Source organism: Frieseomelitta varia, unplaced genomic scaffold (genome assembly GCF_011392965.1).
Source record: "Frieseomelitta varia isolate USP_RPSP 00005682 unplaced genomic scaffold, Fvar_1.2 scaffold_727, whole genome shotgun sequence".
Taxonomy (NCBI): Eukaryota; Metazoa; Arthropoda; class Insecta; order Hymenoptera; family Apidae; genus Frieseomelitta; species Frieseomelitta varia.
The window spans coordinates 107,603-124,168 of record NW_025110509.1 but is presented as its reverse complement, the minus strand read 5'-3'; the positions used below and the strand labels follow the sequence as shown (position 1 = coordinate 124,168).

Genomic DNA, 16,566 nt, shown 5'->3' with positions numbered 1-16,566 from the left:
ACAATTAGATCGACACTCGGAAATTGATTAATCTACGATTAGAAGAGGCAACGGCTGTTCGAGTATTAAAAATTACAGAACAGAGCGCGCGTTCTCCAAAAATCGGGCGGGAAAGGCTAGCTTTATCGATTGTACCAGGATACCTACTTAGCCGCCCAAGGACAATGGCCGCGCTACCTTCGCAGTGAAACGCTATACACGATTATTTCGAGCGATATATCGCCCCCGCGAGGCTGGCTGCTGGCAACACGGTAAAAGGACCTTTCGGGAGATCGAGATAGAGCTTATTGTCCTGGAACGACGCCCGGGCAGGTGTGTACGCTTAACAAATCGGCCGTCGTCCTCGCGAGACCGAGAGTACGACTTTCTTGCGCCTCCTTTTCTCGCTGTCTCCTACTCGGCCTACTTGGCGATTTTCCTCGATCCCCGGACGATAAATCACGGCTCGAGCACGCGGACGTGGAAGGTGAACGTCGTTAGCAGAGGAAGTGTCGTGTTTTGAAGTATGACGAGAGATTTTTGCAAAAGAGAGAGAGAGAGAGAAAGACAAAATCGTTAATAGTCCTCTCTGTGCTTGTTTTTCGCGATTCTCGAACGCGATTCTTAACCCATTAAGGGCCAAGCGATCATTTATCATAATATAATAGATGCAGATCAGATGAGCCTCCGATATCCGATCAATTAGGGAGAGAAAAGTGTTCGATTAATGGAACGTTCGGATAATAGAATTATCCGATTTTATTAAAACTTTACTCCTTGTTTCTCTTGTCTCGGATATTCGACGTCTGACCGGTTGTAAATTTTAATTTTAATTTTTTTCTTGCATTTTTTTTTTGTTTGATATGTTTCAGAGAAATAAACGTACAATTAAACATTTAAAAATCTAAGGTGTTAGAAATTAAAAATACATTTCAAACGTATCTTTAATGGATTAAAGAATATATGATTGAGAAAAAGTGGATCTTACAAAACAACGTTCTTTGACAAAATTTTCTTTCTAAAAACAACGAAGATATTCGAGTGCTAATTCTCATCGGACCACCCTTTATGTACTTACTACGTTCTGAAAGCTAATAGCTTTCAATCAAAGGATTGAAAGACTGAACATGCAGACGAAGTTCAAATGATCAGAGATCAGAGATTACGGAAATAGGATACTAAGAATTTTGAAGAACTTCAGAATTTGTAAACGGAGACTCTTCTTGGAAACGAAGGGCTTTGATAAACTTCAAAAAAATGAAAAGTTTCTGTGAAATTTCCTTTGTTTCGTTATAAAGTTATTCAGTGTAGAAAACACTTTACGTGGATAATTTTTACGTTGTATATATGAGTAGAGAAAGCATGTATAATTATTATATAATTATAATTAAAGCTTAATAATCTAAAATTATATAAATTATGCATTATTATTATTATTTTATTCAATTGTTTTACGATTAAATCTTAATATACTTGTATCATAATGTAATTGTTAATTAATTTTTATAAAAAAAGAATATATACATATTTGCAGTATTATATCACATATTACGATGTCAAAAGCAATAATTGCAGTATATTACGATATCAAAAGCATAACAGTATTATATTACATATTAGTAATAATAGACAATATAATAATACATAATAGTATTAATAGATATTACAACAGAAATATCAAATATCAAATGCTTGCCTAATTTGCGAAACTGACAAGTAAAATTCGAAAATCAACAGAAAAATGAATTTGTTTAAAATTCCTAAGTACAGTTTTAACACATACTTTTCATATATAATTCGTAATATATAATACTTAAGAGTACCTTCTACACTCGCCACGCAACGTTTCAACAAGTTACAATAACGTTTACTTAGAAAATTGATAGATGTTTACTGAAGAAATATAGTCAATGAGACATTCAATCACGAAATTTTGAACAATTATACGCATGATTGTGAGATCCGCCTCCATTCATTAGACTTATTAGGATTTTCAGCGAAAATCGGCGAAAAGAGCACGGAATTTGTTCAGCTGACGAAGGTCAACGCAGCCGATCAATTAGAAGCGTGGCTGTTAATTAGCGGGGGGGGGGGGGGGAATCGGGTAATTGATACCACACCGTGGTAAATCGCGATCGAATTAATCCCTCGGTATTCACGGGCTTAATTGGCTGGCGACGAATTAATCCTGCCCGATCGCGACGTCTCCAACGGGACTCGGTTTTTCCAGATTTTAATTGGTTCTCGCGAAGAAAGGAGGGAGAAAAGAGAAGATTCTCATTCGTATATATATATATATATATATATATATACGTACGCTCGTATCGTTCGGCATAACAGGGAATTTCATATCGTATCGCGTTATTAATGCCTTCATGAATTTTCATTGCGATTCTTTTCTTTTCTCTCTTAACAGATTCGAGCGGATCGAAACGCGAAGAAGCTCTCGTACAGCAGCAGGAACTGCTTTAATACTTTCGAGGTGCATAACAGAGGAAGTCAGTGCTCGAATCGGTCGGTGAAAATTTCGTTTAACATTTTGTCAAAACGTTTCGAACTCTGTTAATTATTTAACTTTCGGTGAAATTTTATTACGACGCGCGATGAGAATTCGAATGTAGCAATTGGTAACAAATTTCACATGTATGTGAATTCGGTTATACAGAGATATTAATAATAAATGAGCGAGATAAAAATATCTATTGAAATATTTTTAAAAAGTTATTTATAATATCTTTGAATATTTTTTGAATATTATTAAATATTTTCGAAGAATTAATGAAATCGTTCAATGGCTATAAATGAGCAACTGCCATTTCCAACATCCCCAACGACTGACGAACAATTTTCTACTGTTAATTTCATATTTTTCATATTTGTACATGTTCACAGCGACGTTTCATAAAATTTGCATAAGTTTTTTTCAACGTGGTTAGAAACGAATACTAAACTTTTACCAATGAATAGACACACCTAAAATCGCTCTTGCGAGATCCTTAGCCACCTCTTTCTACAAAAATCTATTAACTGTATGAAATTAAATTTAATTGAGATTAAATTAAAAAGCTTCGCTTGAATTATATTTCACGTTGCAATAATTCAGTTCAACGTTCAGATACTAACGCACGCTTGTGCATGAGTGTAGAATACTTAGAATAGATGCAACGAGTTTAAAACCTATCGCGAGTCAGGAAATTCTTACAGCTACCATGTAGCTCAGCTGTTATCAAATCATTGAGTATTCTGCAAAGTATGCTACTATAGCTGTGTGTATAACGGGCGAGCTTAGCTTCGTGACTTTCCAATCTAATCATTTTGCATGTATCTACTCGTTCGTTCTGTCTGTGTAACTGTAGAGCCTATCTACGTTCTACTAAACGTTTATCGTCACGTTGATCTACACTCTACTGTCAATGCTAATTGGAACTTTACGTTACGCGAGAAGTATGGTAAATCTGCTTTAGGCTTGACGAGAAATGACGAGAAGAAATGGCGCAGCAAGTTTTAAAGACCATCTATCAAATCTAGTCATGAAAAAAATTTTTTCAGTGATTTCAGAGACAAGTAGACTTTTACCATTTTTTTTTTTTTTTTTTCTGAGAAAAAAAAATATTTTTACTTTCTCATTCGTTGAAACATGAAAGTATCTTCAAAAAAAAAACAAACTCAAGATCAAAGTAGAGGATAATGTATTCTCTTATATCATTCCAAAGGTAAGTAAAGATACTTCTTTCCTCTCAAATTTCTTTTAAAAACAATCCTTCAAAATTAATTATACGATTTTCTTTCACAAATTTAAAATACAATTTCTCATTTATACCCATTGTATATAGAGTGTCCCAAACGACCACAAAGAAAGGCTTAATCTACACATAATAAAAAAAAAAATGTTACATAGAGTTTGTCAAAAAAACGCCTTGTTACAGAGTTACATTCAAATATTGTACATATGAAATAGATAACTACGAATTTTTCTTCACCATTTGATTTTCACTCGTGGAGTACTTTAAAACAGAAGATTGACTCAATACACGGAGAATTAGTGCAAAAAGTTAAAAAAACGTAATTTTATTCAAATATATTTCACGTTGAAACTCTCAGGAACTTTACAGGTTAATATAAATTTTATTATTCATTTTAATATTAATATCGATGGAATTAAAAATTATTTCCCATTGTGTCATTAAATTAACAAAATATATATTCAACTGTATATTCACTGATATTAATATCGATGGAATTAAAAATTATTTCCCATTGTGTCATTAAATTAACAAAATATATATTCAACTGTATATTCACTAATATTCAGCTCGAATGGAATTAACAATTATTTCCAATCTCTGTAACAAAGCGTTCAGCGTCGAATTTTATCCCTCTCTTTACCTGATAGATCAAGCCCTCGCAGCTTCAAGCCGTTTAAGCTTTAACACGCCGTGTACGTACAATGAACGAACGGTGTAACGAGCAAGAATTCTAGAACGAATCGATTCGTTATGGGATACCACGCGTTTTTTTTTCTTTTTTTTTTTTTTACGCCTCTGCGTTAACACGCGCGGGATAAAAGAATGTATTAAATAAATCTCCGCGGAGACCTCTGATGGAAGAACGTCGGATTAACGCGGGATTAAGCGATTCCTATTTCCGAACGCGCGCGCGTCCAACCAAGCTGCTCGCGTTAGTATGTGTGCGCGCGCGTGTGTGTGTGTGTGTGTGTGTGTGCGTAACGAGACGACGAGACAGGTACAGGAAAGCAAGATTCTTCCAGGGTTATAGACCCCCCTGGATTACACCGTTCGTAGACTACGTGGCCGCCGAGCGGAATCGCTGCCTACAAAGCACGACCGCTTATGAAATTACAATGTCCCATTTCGTGTCGGTGATTATTTTTTTTTTTTCCGTTCGCGGGCGTCGCGGAGCCAGCGATTTATTAGGACGAAGATGTTACGCGAAGATAGCGCCGGATATTCTACGCGTCGGGGTGAAGGGGTTAATTTCGTAAAAGAGAGAGAGAGAGAGAGAGAGAGAGAGAGAAAAAAGGAGAGGCGATAGTTTATCAGCGGAGGATGTTTGGAAGATAGCTGTGAGGAAGCTGTCGTACCGTTACAGGCCGAAATGTTGCAGAATTTTGTATAATAGCAAGTATTTTTTAATTGTGGATGATCGAAGTGGTTTCATTGTTTTCGCAAGTATTTTTATTATGATATTTGTACAATAGCAAGTATTTTTTGATCGTGGATGATCGAAGTGGGTTCATTGGTTTCGCAAGTATTTTTATTATGATAATGAATACTATGATAATATTGAAATATATAATTATTGAATATGGAATGCTATAATAATAATAATATAATTATTGATAATAATTTATTAGAATTAGAAGTAGAATCAATTGCTGGAGTCAAGAATTTTATTTATTCCGATATGATTAGTTTTGTGTATACTCGTCGTTTCGAATGTTGTCGCTTTAGAATCTCAATTTTCATTTTCGGCCGGTTAATCACGAAGTAAACTTCGTTCCAATAAATTTATAATTCTTTTATGCATAAAGTGATAGAAAATATTTGAGCATTCGCTGTATATAAAATATTTAATTTAGTTCATAATATGTATATGTAATTCAAATTATACATATTATATTATATGTATATTAATTAATATTATAATTTTCCTCCGGTTAATCATGGAGGAAACTTCGTTCCCATAAATTTATAATTCTTTTACAAATGAAGTGATAGAAAATATTTGAGCATTTACTGTATAAAATATTTAATTTAGTTAATAATATGTATATGTAATTCAAATTATACATATTATATTATATGTATATAATTTCAAAATTATAATATTAATTAATATTATAATTTTCCTCCGGTTAATCATGGAGGAAACTTCGTTCCTATAAATAATTCTTTTACAAATGAAGTGATAGAAAATATTTGAGCATTCACTGTGTGTAAAATGTTTAATTTACTTAATAATATGTATATGCAATTCAAATTACACATATTACATCATACGAATATAAAGTATTTTGAAATTTTATTGACGCTATAATGAAAAACGACTGATGAAACTTGAAATCAATCTGAAGATGTAACGACATAAAATCGACAATGACGTCTCTGAGACGTTCGCAAGTTAATATATAAGGATACGTACATATATAAGGATGTAAGGAAATATTGTTCTACATGCTTGATACGGCAAGATTATAAAAAATTATTTTCGTTAAGTTTACACAAATGTTAAAAACGAGAAATAAATATCATCGGTATTTATTTGATCACGTATACCAAGGGATTTTTAATTTCTTCAATTCATTCTTAAATGAAGTGTCGTGCCAAACACGTTCGAACGTGTAAGCAAAATTTTCCAACCATCTGCCCATTGTTCCCGAATCGATTGAAATCGGCACGAAGGCTTCGTCCTTCGGACCTATTCGCAACCGATAACGGTTGACCGTTAGCGGACCTTGAACGCGCGGGATCAGCTAGAACGACTCTCGCGTAATTTACTTGGCGAACGCGCCGCCGGCGTCGTTCTCGTTAGTTCGCCGATCTTGAGGATCAAAGGGGAGAAAGGAGCATCTGGGAGAGACAGAGAAGAGAACGTGAAAGTAAGAGGATCACCAGCCTCGCTGTCCGACCAACACACACACACACACACACACGACCAACCTATCTCGCTTCAGATGGAGACCGATCGATCGATGAATCACGATCGGAGATGGCGAACGGCTACGTATGCGTTGTCGCTTTGCGTGTCTCTCATCGTTGGGATAACAATATATTTTATAATTAGGTATTTAATAATAGGTATATAATATTATTTAATAATAATATTTATATTATTGTTAAATAATATTATTATTTTATTATATTATATTGTTACTTTTATATTATTATTTATTATTTAATAATAATATAATAAGGTATTTAATAATAATTACATAATTATTAATTATTATATAATTAGGTATTTAATAATAATGACATAGTTATTAATTATTATACAATTAGGTATTTAATAATAATTACATAATGATTAATTATTATATAATTATTATATAATATAAGCATTTAGTAATAATTACATAATTTTTAATTATTATATAATAAGGCATTTAATGATAATTACATAATTTTTAATTATTATATAATAAGGCATTTAATGATAATTACATAATTTTTAATTATTACGTAATTAGGTATTTAATAATAATTAGGTAGATATAATAATAATTTTTATAGCCTCGAACGGTCAAATCTCGTTCGTACACATACAAATTTCACTGTACATAAGTTTCACGCTGGTCTAGAAATGTTCAATTACATACAGATGTGAAAAATTAGACAGTGATCTAATTGTAGAATACTTTCTTTCCTCTTGTCGCTATACAATTTGCAAGAAATCTTCTATTCGTGGATCGAGAGATGAACATTGAAAAAGTTACGAATAATTTTGCTTTAGGGGGCCTCTTTCGACGACGCATGCTTCTTATCCGATAAGAGGAGGGGAAAAAAAACGAAAATTTGTTTTGTTTGGACGCGGTATTCGCTCCGTAAGTGGGCAAGATCGTCCGCCTTTCAGGGGTTATGCAAATTCTCGTTGCCTCGCCGGACGCGATAAAAGCGCCGATCGTCGCTCATTTTCATCGTGCCGGCGACATCGACGGATCGACAGGTTCGCGAAGATAGCGATTACCACGGTGATCGCGTATCGAATGCCACGGTGGCGGTTCATTATCAGTCGCTCGTTAATTTCATCGGCTAATGTGTCTCGGTATCTCTGTCATCGAGGCCGAGGAATTTCGAACGGACGCGCGCGCTCGTTTCTTCTTCTTTTTTCTTTTTTTTTCCTCTTTTGCCAATCCGTGAGACTGGCGCGCGCAATTTCGATACGCGACAAGTAAAGAAAAACGTTTTAATTGGAGATTTTTTTTTTTTGATGGAGGGTGGAAGAAGTTCGTCAGGTAATAAAAAGTGATCGTGCTCCTTTTTCATTCAAAATTAGAGTTTGTATCAAGTTAAATTTAAATAATTAAAATACGCTTGAAGTTTGAATTGGTAACCGTGCGATTTCTTCAGCTCTGTGTTTTTATTCAGCGAAAGAGAATTGATTAAAACTAGAAATATTCTGTAATTATATTATACCGTGATATGTTATTTTGCAGAAGTCGTTAGTTACCAAACCAAGAATTCATAGAGACAGTCAAATTCTGTCAAATCGGCCACTTGCGAATATAAATATGACACAGGTGTACAATCTAGTCTCAACAATTAGTTGTGTGAAAAAACAAATTATCGAGTCCAAAATAGGAATCACTGAAGTGCCGAGTTAATTAATCATTTAAGTCCAGCCCTGTAGCAACTGGCCCGCCAAAGCCGCTACATTGCTGCCTCTCTTTGGGAAACAATCCTCGACCCGTTATCTGTTCCCTCGAATCTGGAAATCGAACGCAACGACACTCAGAAACTGACAGATCGAACGGCGATTTTAATTGGAGGGCTCCGCCGAAAGAAACGCGAGCGAAGAGCTGCTGGCGGAGCGGATGCCCCCGTTACCTCTGTCACCGGTCGTCTATCCGCTGTCCTCTCGTTTAACGTCCGCCACAGTGTCACCGAGATTCCGCTAATTGGACGGCAGAGATTCTCTAAGAGGACGACTGTCTACGAGGACGCGAGGATTGCAACACGTATCCGGTGCAAGTTTGGCGAACGCGTTCGCTGCTCACTTGAATTTCCATTACTCACTGCGCTGTACGAGTCTTCGCGAGACGTGAAATTCTACTGCCTCGATTTTTCACATTCACGAAAATATCTTTCACTACGATTCTCAAATTTTTATATTTTATATAAATTCTTAATATTCTTTATTTTTATATTTTTTCTATGTTTATATTATACTGTGATATATTACATTTTATTTATATATAATTATTTATAATCATTTATATATATTATATTTATATTATCTTTATTTTATATATTTTATATACATACGATCCTAGCAAAATGTTGATCAACCATCGTGTTACTAATCAAATTGAAATTACTGATTTTATATCCCCGATGTTCAAATGAATACAGCGAGACGTGAGATTCTACTGCCTCGATTTTTCACACTACGAGAATATCTTTCACTACAATTCTCAAATTTTTATATTTTATATAAATTCTTAATATTCTTTATTTTTTTCTATTTTTTCTATGTTTACATTATACTGTAATATATAACATTTTATTTATATATATATTTATATATAATTATATATAATTATTTATATATATAATATTATATTTATATTATCTTTATTTTATATATTTTATATACATACGATCCTAGCAAAATGTTGATCAACCATCGTGTTACTAGTCAAATATATATTTCAATATATTACATTTTATTTATATATATATTTATATATAATTATATATAATTATTTATATATATTATATTATATTTATATTATCTTTATTTTATATATTTTATATACATACGATCCTAGCAAAATGTTGATCAACCGTCGACCATCGTGTTACTAATCAAATTGGAATTACTGACTTTATATCCCCGATGTTCAAATGAATACAACTTTATGCAAAAATTTTAATATCTCTGAATATCTTTGACCACTTGTCTCAATTTCCAGGATATCTGAATATCTTTGACCACTTGTCTCAATTTCGTGTCTCTACGTATCTTACGCTCATTATCAATTTGGTGAACGAGAAAGATCTCCGATTTATACAACCACCTTCAATCTCTTTCAAAGGAATAGTTTTCTGATTTACACAAATCTCCCTAAAGAAGTATTAACCTGCGTGTATCGAAAATACTTTATTAATTTTATTTTAGGAGAGACATACTAAGACACTTACCCTGTAAACGTAAAACGAAGCTGGCGCCTGTAAAACGAGTCAATAGAAGAGAGCGACGATCGATAACGATAATTAAAACGATTTTTTCTCTCCCCCCCCCCCTCCCCCGTCGCGGGGATGCTGAAGACTGTGAATCCTCCTCTCGAATTAGTACGGTATCTCCATCGGGAACATGGACGATCGCGTTCGGGGCAGGATCGAGGCAACCGAGCACAACGACCATCCACGTGGACGTCCGAGTCAACGGTCGTTAAATTTAATGGGCCTGCTCGTTAATTCCATATACCGACGGTTTCGCGTACGCAATAACAAATTACGCAAACGACCCGCTTCGCTTCGTTCACCTCGCCTCTCGCCGTGGACGTTTCGCGAACATTTTCATAATAACGTTACCCGGTCCGGGAGAACGAGAGCGTCGTCAATTAAGCGTGCGCCGCTTGAAACTCGACCGACCGGCCGAATTTCGCCGGGGCCGAGGAGGGATTAATTTCGACGCATGGCTCGAGCGATAGCGTTGCTGCAACCGCTTGCTATTGCTCGCGTGCGCGCGTACATGTGCATACGTCCGATATTGCACCGATGCGATATAAAGGCGTATTAACACGTTCGAGACGGTGGCCGACACTTCGTTATTGGTTTGGCCGACTCGCAATATTCGTTATTACAATATCTACTTGATTCTTATTAATATAAAGAGTAAAAAAATGAAAGTACAATTTGTGTGAGATAAAAAAAAATACACAAATTGTTAAACTGCGAAAATATCTTAGAAGTGATAATGCAAGTCAGGCCCACTGGCACCGTCGTAATTTGATGATCGTGTTACGAGTCTCGTAAATGTGCCATTTCGGTTAGAGCAGGTTGTTAGAGGAAAATTCAGTATTACTTGTGAAAAATCTAATAACGCGTGTGACATTATTATATTTTGAAATTGAAACTTTGGATCATATTGGTGAAACTCTCGTGAAAGGGAAGTATTGTAAAAATTATAGTACACGTACTATTATATTACATGAAATTGAAAATTTGAATTATGCTTACGTCAGTCAGAGATTCATGGAAGTATTTGAAAGTGTTAGAAATTAAATTAGGTTGCATAAATAGGTCTTTCGTATTTTGAATAAATTGTGTCGCTGCAATCGTAATTGTAAACAATATTTATATATAATAATTAATAAATAATCGTAATTGTAATTGTATATAATATTATACAATAATAGCATGACTAATATATTAGAAATAAATGCAATTTCGGTATTCTCAGGAAAACAGAATTCGATAACGTAAATTGATTGAAACAAGATTGCCAACGGAATGTTTCGTTGACATAAAATCAATCCTTCATGGATCGAACACTTTTTCATTATAGCGTATACGTTTCGTACAACACCATCGATGCATCGATGTGAAAAGACCACCAAATTTCATATATTATTTATTCAGAAATAAAAGTTACCTATATTTATTCACTTTCAATCGGGAAATTTCAATCGCGGAACAAAAAACCGTGTTAAAAAAAATTTCGCATCATAAAATCGCCAAACGTACACATATCGGCTGAATTTTTATGCATTTGCAGGAAATTTTAAAATGCGAAACTGCAGACAACACAGTATGAAGGAGTATATAAAATATCCACACAGCACAATGCTTTCAATAAAACATTTAGTATATAAAATTAAATGTTATTTTCTATGGGGGATCTATTTATTTAATTATATTCCCAAAGATGTAAATTTACATTAAAAAAGAATCGCTGTTCCTGTATAATTAAGAATTACAACATTTCATTTGCAATCATTTTCGATCGATTTACATTATCAAATATTATTCTTCGTTGTCGAGACTACGACAGAAAATTCCAAATATTTTTTTATTGTTACGTCTCCCAATCTGACCCTACAATTGTACGAAATTTAAAGTAGATTGAAGTATTTGATATTGTCATAAATTATTGCTTGGCCCATTTAATTAAGAAAAATTCACTTTCACGACAAGCAGAACGTTCGTTTGTACATTGAAAAACGACTTCTATTCTAAAATCCGCCAGATCGGAGAAAAATCAATAAGAGCTCCGAATGATCCGAGTATTCTTCCCGAACAGTTCAATGACACAACAATTCCCGCCGATCCTTTTACTTGAGAAACTCTCTGCTCGAGAAGAAGGCGAGAAGCTCGCCTGACTGTTGCAACGAACGTTGTCACAAACATCTCCGACAATTACTTAACCCTTGCTCACCGAGCAATGGATTCCTAGATCGACAACGCGGACGGCCAATGTCAAAGGTCGTCGAATAATTGTCTGTCACGACGCGTCCGAAACGGCACGGTTTCGTCACCATCGACGGATTCCTCTGGCTCTTCTTCCTCTTTCTCTCTCGGCCTGCCGTGTATCGTACGTCGGATCGCGAGTTGCTCTACGATTTAAGGAGCGTCGGCTTTGTCGAGTCGTGACGACGATCGGTTCGATCCCCTTGGTTGCAACATCCGTTCACAGCTCCGGCAAAACTACGACCGTTTCGGTTACATCGATCGCGAGGTTCCTCTCTTAACGATCCTCGATCCAGTATACCGATCGCCTCGATCGAAAGTGCACGGCTGCGCTTTTTCATTCAGCTCTCCGAACTGTTTGGAGGAAAATACTCGTCGAAGTAGCAGCACAATTTGAAACGTGGAATTTTGTAAGATGAAAGAAAACTGCGTCCAATTTTGTGAAATTAATTTCTGCGAGATCACTGCTGGATGAAAGTTCAGAATCTTCGTGGCCGGTAATGATTGAAATATCAAAATCTATGTTTTATCTATTCAATGTGGAACACAGTGAATAGAAAATAGAATGTGGATAGATTTTATATATAATTTTATAACAAACAGAGCGTATTTTTAAGTTTCTGTAAATTAAAGAAATTTGTTTGATTTATACAAGATGTAATAAATATTCTACTTTAGGTATCTTTGCATATTATGTCACAAAATTCTACTAATTAAAAAAATTCTAAATAATATACAAATAATATAATGAAAAATTCTAAATAAAATGTTACAAAAATTCTATTATAAAAAAAATTCTAAATAAAATAACATAAAAATTCTATTATCTAAATATAATATCATAAAAAAATTCTATTATCTATTTATAATATTCTATTATCTAAATACAATATCATAAAAAAAATCTAAATAAAATATCATAAAGATTCTATTATCTAAATAATATAATAAAAAATTCTAAATAAAATATCATAAAAAAATTCTATTATAGCATAAAAATTCTACTAATAAAATGTCGAAGACACAAAAACAGAGTACTATACTATATTACACGGACTTATGAAAATATTTGAATATTTTTAGAAAATATTTGACATAAAACAGTTGTAACTATACCTATATATCTAGATTATCTAAGATTGCACATACATTCATATGTAGTACGTATATATGATAGAATTTAGAAACAAACGCGCGACGAGCCGGCAAACCGGTGAGAGAACCGTTTGTTCCATCGTCATCGAGTCGCGAATCGGCTTCCCGATTTTTCCCGCGGCTCTCTTTTCTCTAGCGGCTGATTTTCGAGCCGGCCGATCGGGCAACCCTCGTTACGAGCCTCGACTAGCCGTAATCAATTTCATGCATTGATTAATACGAAGTAAATGAATACCTGGGAATCGTTGCGGGGCCTCTCGATGGCGCGAGCTCGCCAGCCCGCGAGATGATTTATCCGGCGTGGGTCGAGGGCTGGCCGGGCCGGCGCGCGTAATTATCATACGACAGCCGATTAAAATTGCGGCCGTGCTCGCGCTCAACATCAATTTCAAGCTAATTACATGCATTTTCGCGTCTGGAAGCGGACCGCGGAAAAATCGGTCGTTACGTGACCCGACCGCTGGATCTGCTCGCGAGATCGAGACCCGCCGCAGCGTGCTTTACCGGTTAGATCAGTGTTTCCCAACCCCGGTGACGGACGAATGCAGCTGTACGCGTTCTAAATTGACATTGGATCCGTCGTTCTTTGCAATTTTGAGAAATCTGAGATCTACGAGATAGAGGGTACATTTCACCGTGTGCGAATGGTTTATATAAAATTGGAATTCTTATAATCAGAGACCACCGATGATTCTTCCAATTAAATGTTAATTTAAATTTTATATATTAAATACAAGAATAAATTCATATAAAATTCTGTAGGGTCTTATCGTCCCGTAAAAAAAAATTCTTAAATTCATAATTTATATATGAGACGGTATATATTTTAATTGATCCTTTCATTCCAGATTTCATTTAAATATCAATTGATTATGCCACCTTTGTACAGTCACTTGTTGTTAGAGATTTTTCGTTCGTAGAATAGAAGCGGATTGAATCAGCAAGAATTCGTTTAATCGGGTATATTAGTTCAAATAATCGGAGGGTATTTCTGAAATAGTGGCCAGAAGGTGATTCCACGTGAGAGAATAAATCAAAAAGGAAGAATAAATTCTTTCAACTTGGGACTTCGTTTTCGAGAAAATTAAGTTTGAAAATTTACTAGTTCTAGAAAAGGATTATTAATAGGAGAGTATTCTATGTACTCTGAAATAAGTGAAAAATGTAGAATGAAATTTTTTCATTTTTGAATATGTTTCGTTAAAGGTTGCATGTATTTGATAACTTTTCAAGCTCGATTTTCTCAAAAACGAAGCGTCGTGTGAAAAAGTTTTATTCTTTTCTTTCGATTTATCTTTAAACGTAGAATCATACGTGGCCGGTTGTACCACGATTTTGGAAACATTCTGCAAATTATTGAGAGCAAAATCACACATTAGGAAAAGAAATTAGAAGTCGCAAAAGATTCAAATTAATAATACTTTCCATAAATAGAAATATAAAGATAATATAATAAAAAAAGTATAACAGAAATATAATATAATATAATAATAATAAATATAATAAATTAATAATATACTATACTATATAATATACTATATAATATACTAATATACTATATAGTAGTATATTAATAATATACTATAATATAATATTTTGCAGCTTTTCGTTTAATATGTTATACCTACATATTGTAATATATTAGATATATATTGTAATATATAGATTTCAAAATATATCACCCAGTTAATAGTTAAAGGGAATAATAATATACTACTATAGTAGTATACTAATATACTATAGTATAATAATATACTATATAATAGTATATTAATAATATACTATAATATAATACTTTGCAGCTTCTCGTTTAATATGTTATACCTATATGTTGTAATATATTATAGATTTCAAAATATATCACCCAGTTAATAGTTAAAAGAAATATATACAATATGCGGATATAATTATATTTACAGATCGTGATGTAAGCCAATAAATTTCATTGCATAATACAATACTATATATATAATATTATATAATATTCTGACTTTTAATTATCCCCTGTATAACATTCTGACTTTTCACAATTTAGTAATCTCTTCTCAGGAATCTGTCCGTAAGTACAAACTTGTTTCAACACCTAAATGTTCACTTCATCGTAATTTTTCGCGAATTTAGTTGCAACTTCTAATTTCATTGACCTATCATTCGTTTAGAAATCAGTTTCAATAGCCTATTCACTCACCGAAACGGCGCGAACGTCTGACGACCGTCCCCGGAAGACAGCTCCTTCGTTCGTTTTCCGTTTTTCAGCTTCTTCCGGAAGCTGTGCCTCGCGCGGATCCACGGAACGCTGGAAGACATCCTCGACAATCTCGATTCGCGTCCCTTCCCCACTGACGCAGTTAAACGCTCCCTCTTCTTAATTTCATTCACGCAAACCGAGCGCCCATCTCTGTTGCTCTTTTCATCAACGTCGACGAACCTCTCGCTGCTCGCTGTCTCAACTTTCGTCTCGCTTCTACGATGTGGATCTGGATCCTTTCCGGAGGCATCACCGACGTTGGAAAAAGAAGCGTCGGCGGTGAAACGCTTTCTCTTCTCTCGCACGAGGTCGATGGACGAGATATCTCTAGGAACTATCGAGGAACTCGACATGGAGGATTTCGAGAGGCTCAAACGTGGCACCGACGCGCCAACGTCGTCGAGCTGGGTCGAATCGACGTCCTCCAAGTTGCAATTGCTCCTCTCGCAGTTCCCCGTTCGGGATGATCGTCCGCTTCGAGAGGGATCGGGAACAACGGCGCGTTCCAAGGTCGAGGCTCTCGATGAATTTCGAAGCGTGAACTCCTCGTGAAGATTGCCGGCGACGTCCTCCAGCTCGGCTACGCGTTTCTCGAGGAACGCGATCCGACGATCGCGTGCTCGCAGCAGATGCAGGGCTTTCTGCGCTCGTTGCTCCTCGTCCAAGGCATTTCTGAAAAACGATCAAAGTGATACTTTATACTATATATGTGAGTTTAAATTCGAATCTTAAATTTAAATTTAAATTTGAAATCTTAGACCGGCGAAAAATTTCTCGGTTGTCGTTGAAATTCGCTTTGTACGAGTGCGGTGTTGAATTGATGTATTTATGAATGTTGTACTGTACATTTGGAATTGAAATTATATTTTTATATAACATTATATATAAATTATATATATTATATATAATATTATAATATTTAGTAATAAATATTATAAAATTAATTAATTATAAATATTTATTATATTTAATATTATAATATTTAATAATAAATATTATAAATATCAATTAATAAATATTATAATATTA

General features: G+C 34.5%; 1 protein-coding gene across 1 annotated transcript in view; it reads right to left on the bottom strand.

Annotated features, from left to right (window-relative positions):
• LOC122535460 overlaps nucleotides 1-16,210 on the bottom strand; it is a 30,853-nt gene extending 14,643 nt beyond the window's left edge. Inside the window, exon 1 of the mRNA XM_043667012.1 lies at nucleotides 15,478-16,210. Coding sequence (XP_043522947.1) covers nucleotides 15,478-15,890 — 413 coding nt within the window. The 5' untranslated portion in view covers nucleotides 15,891-16,210. The remainder of the gene's footprint in view (nucleotides 1-15,477) is intronic.
• Between the last annotated feature and the right edge of the window lie 356 nt (nucleotides 16,211-16,566).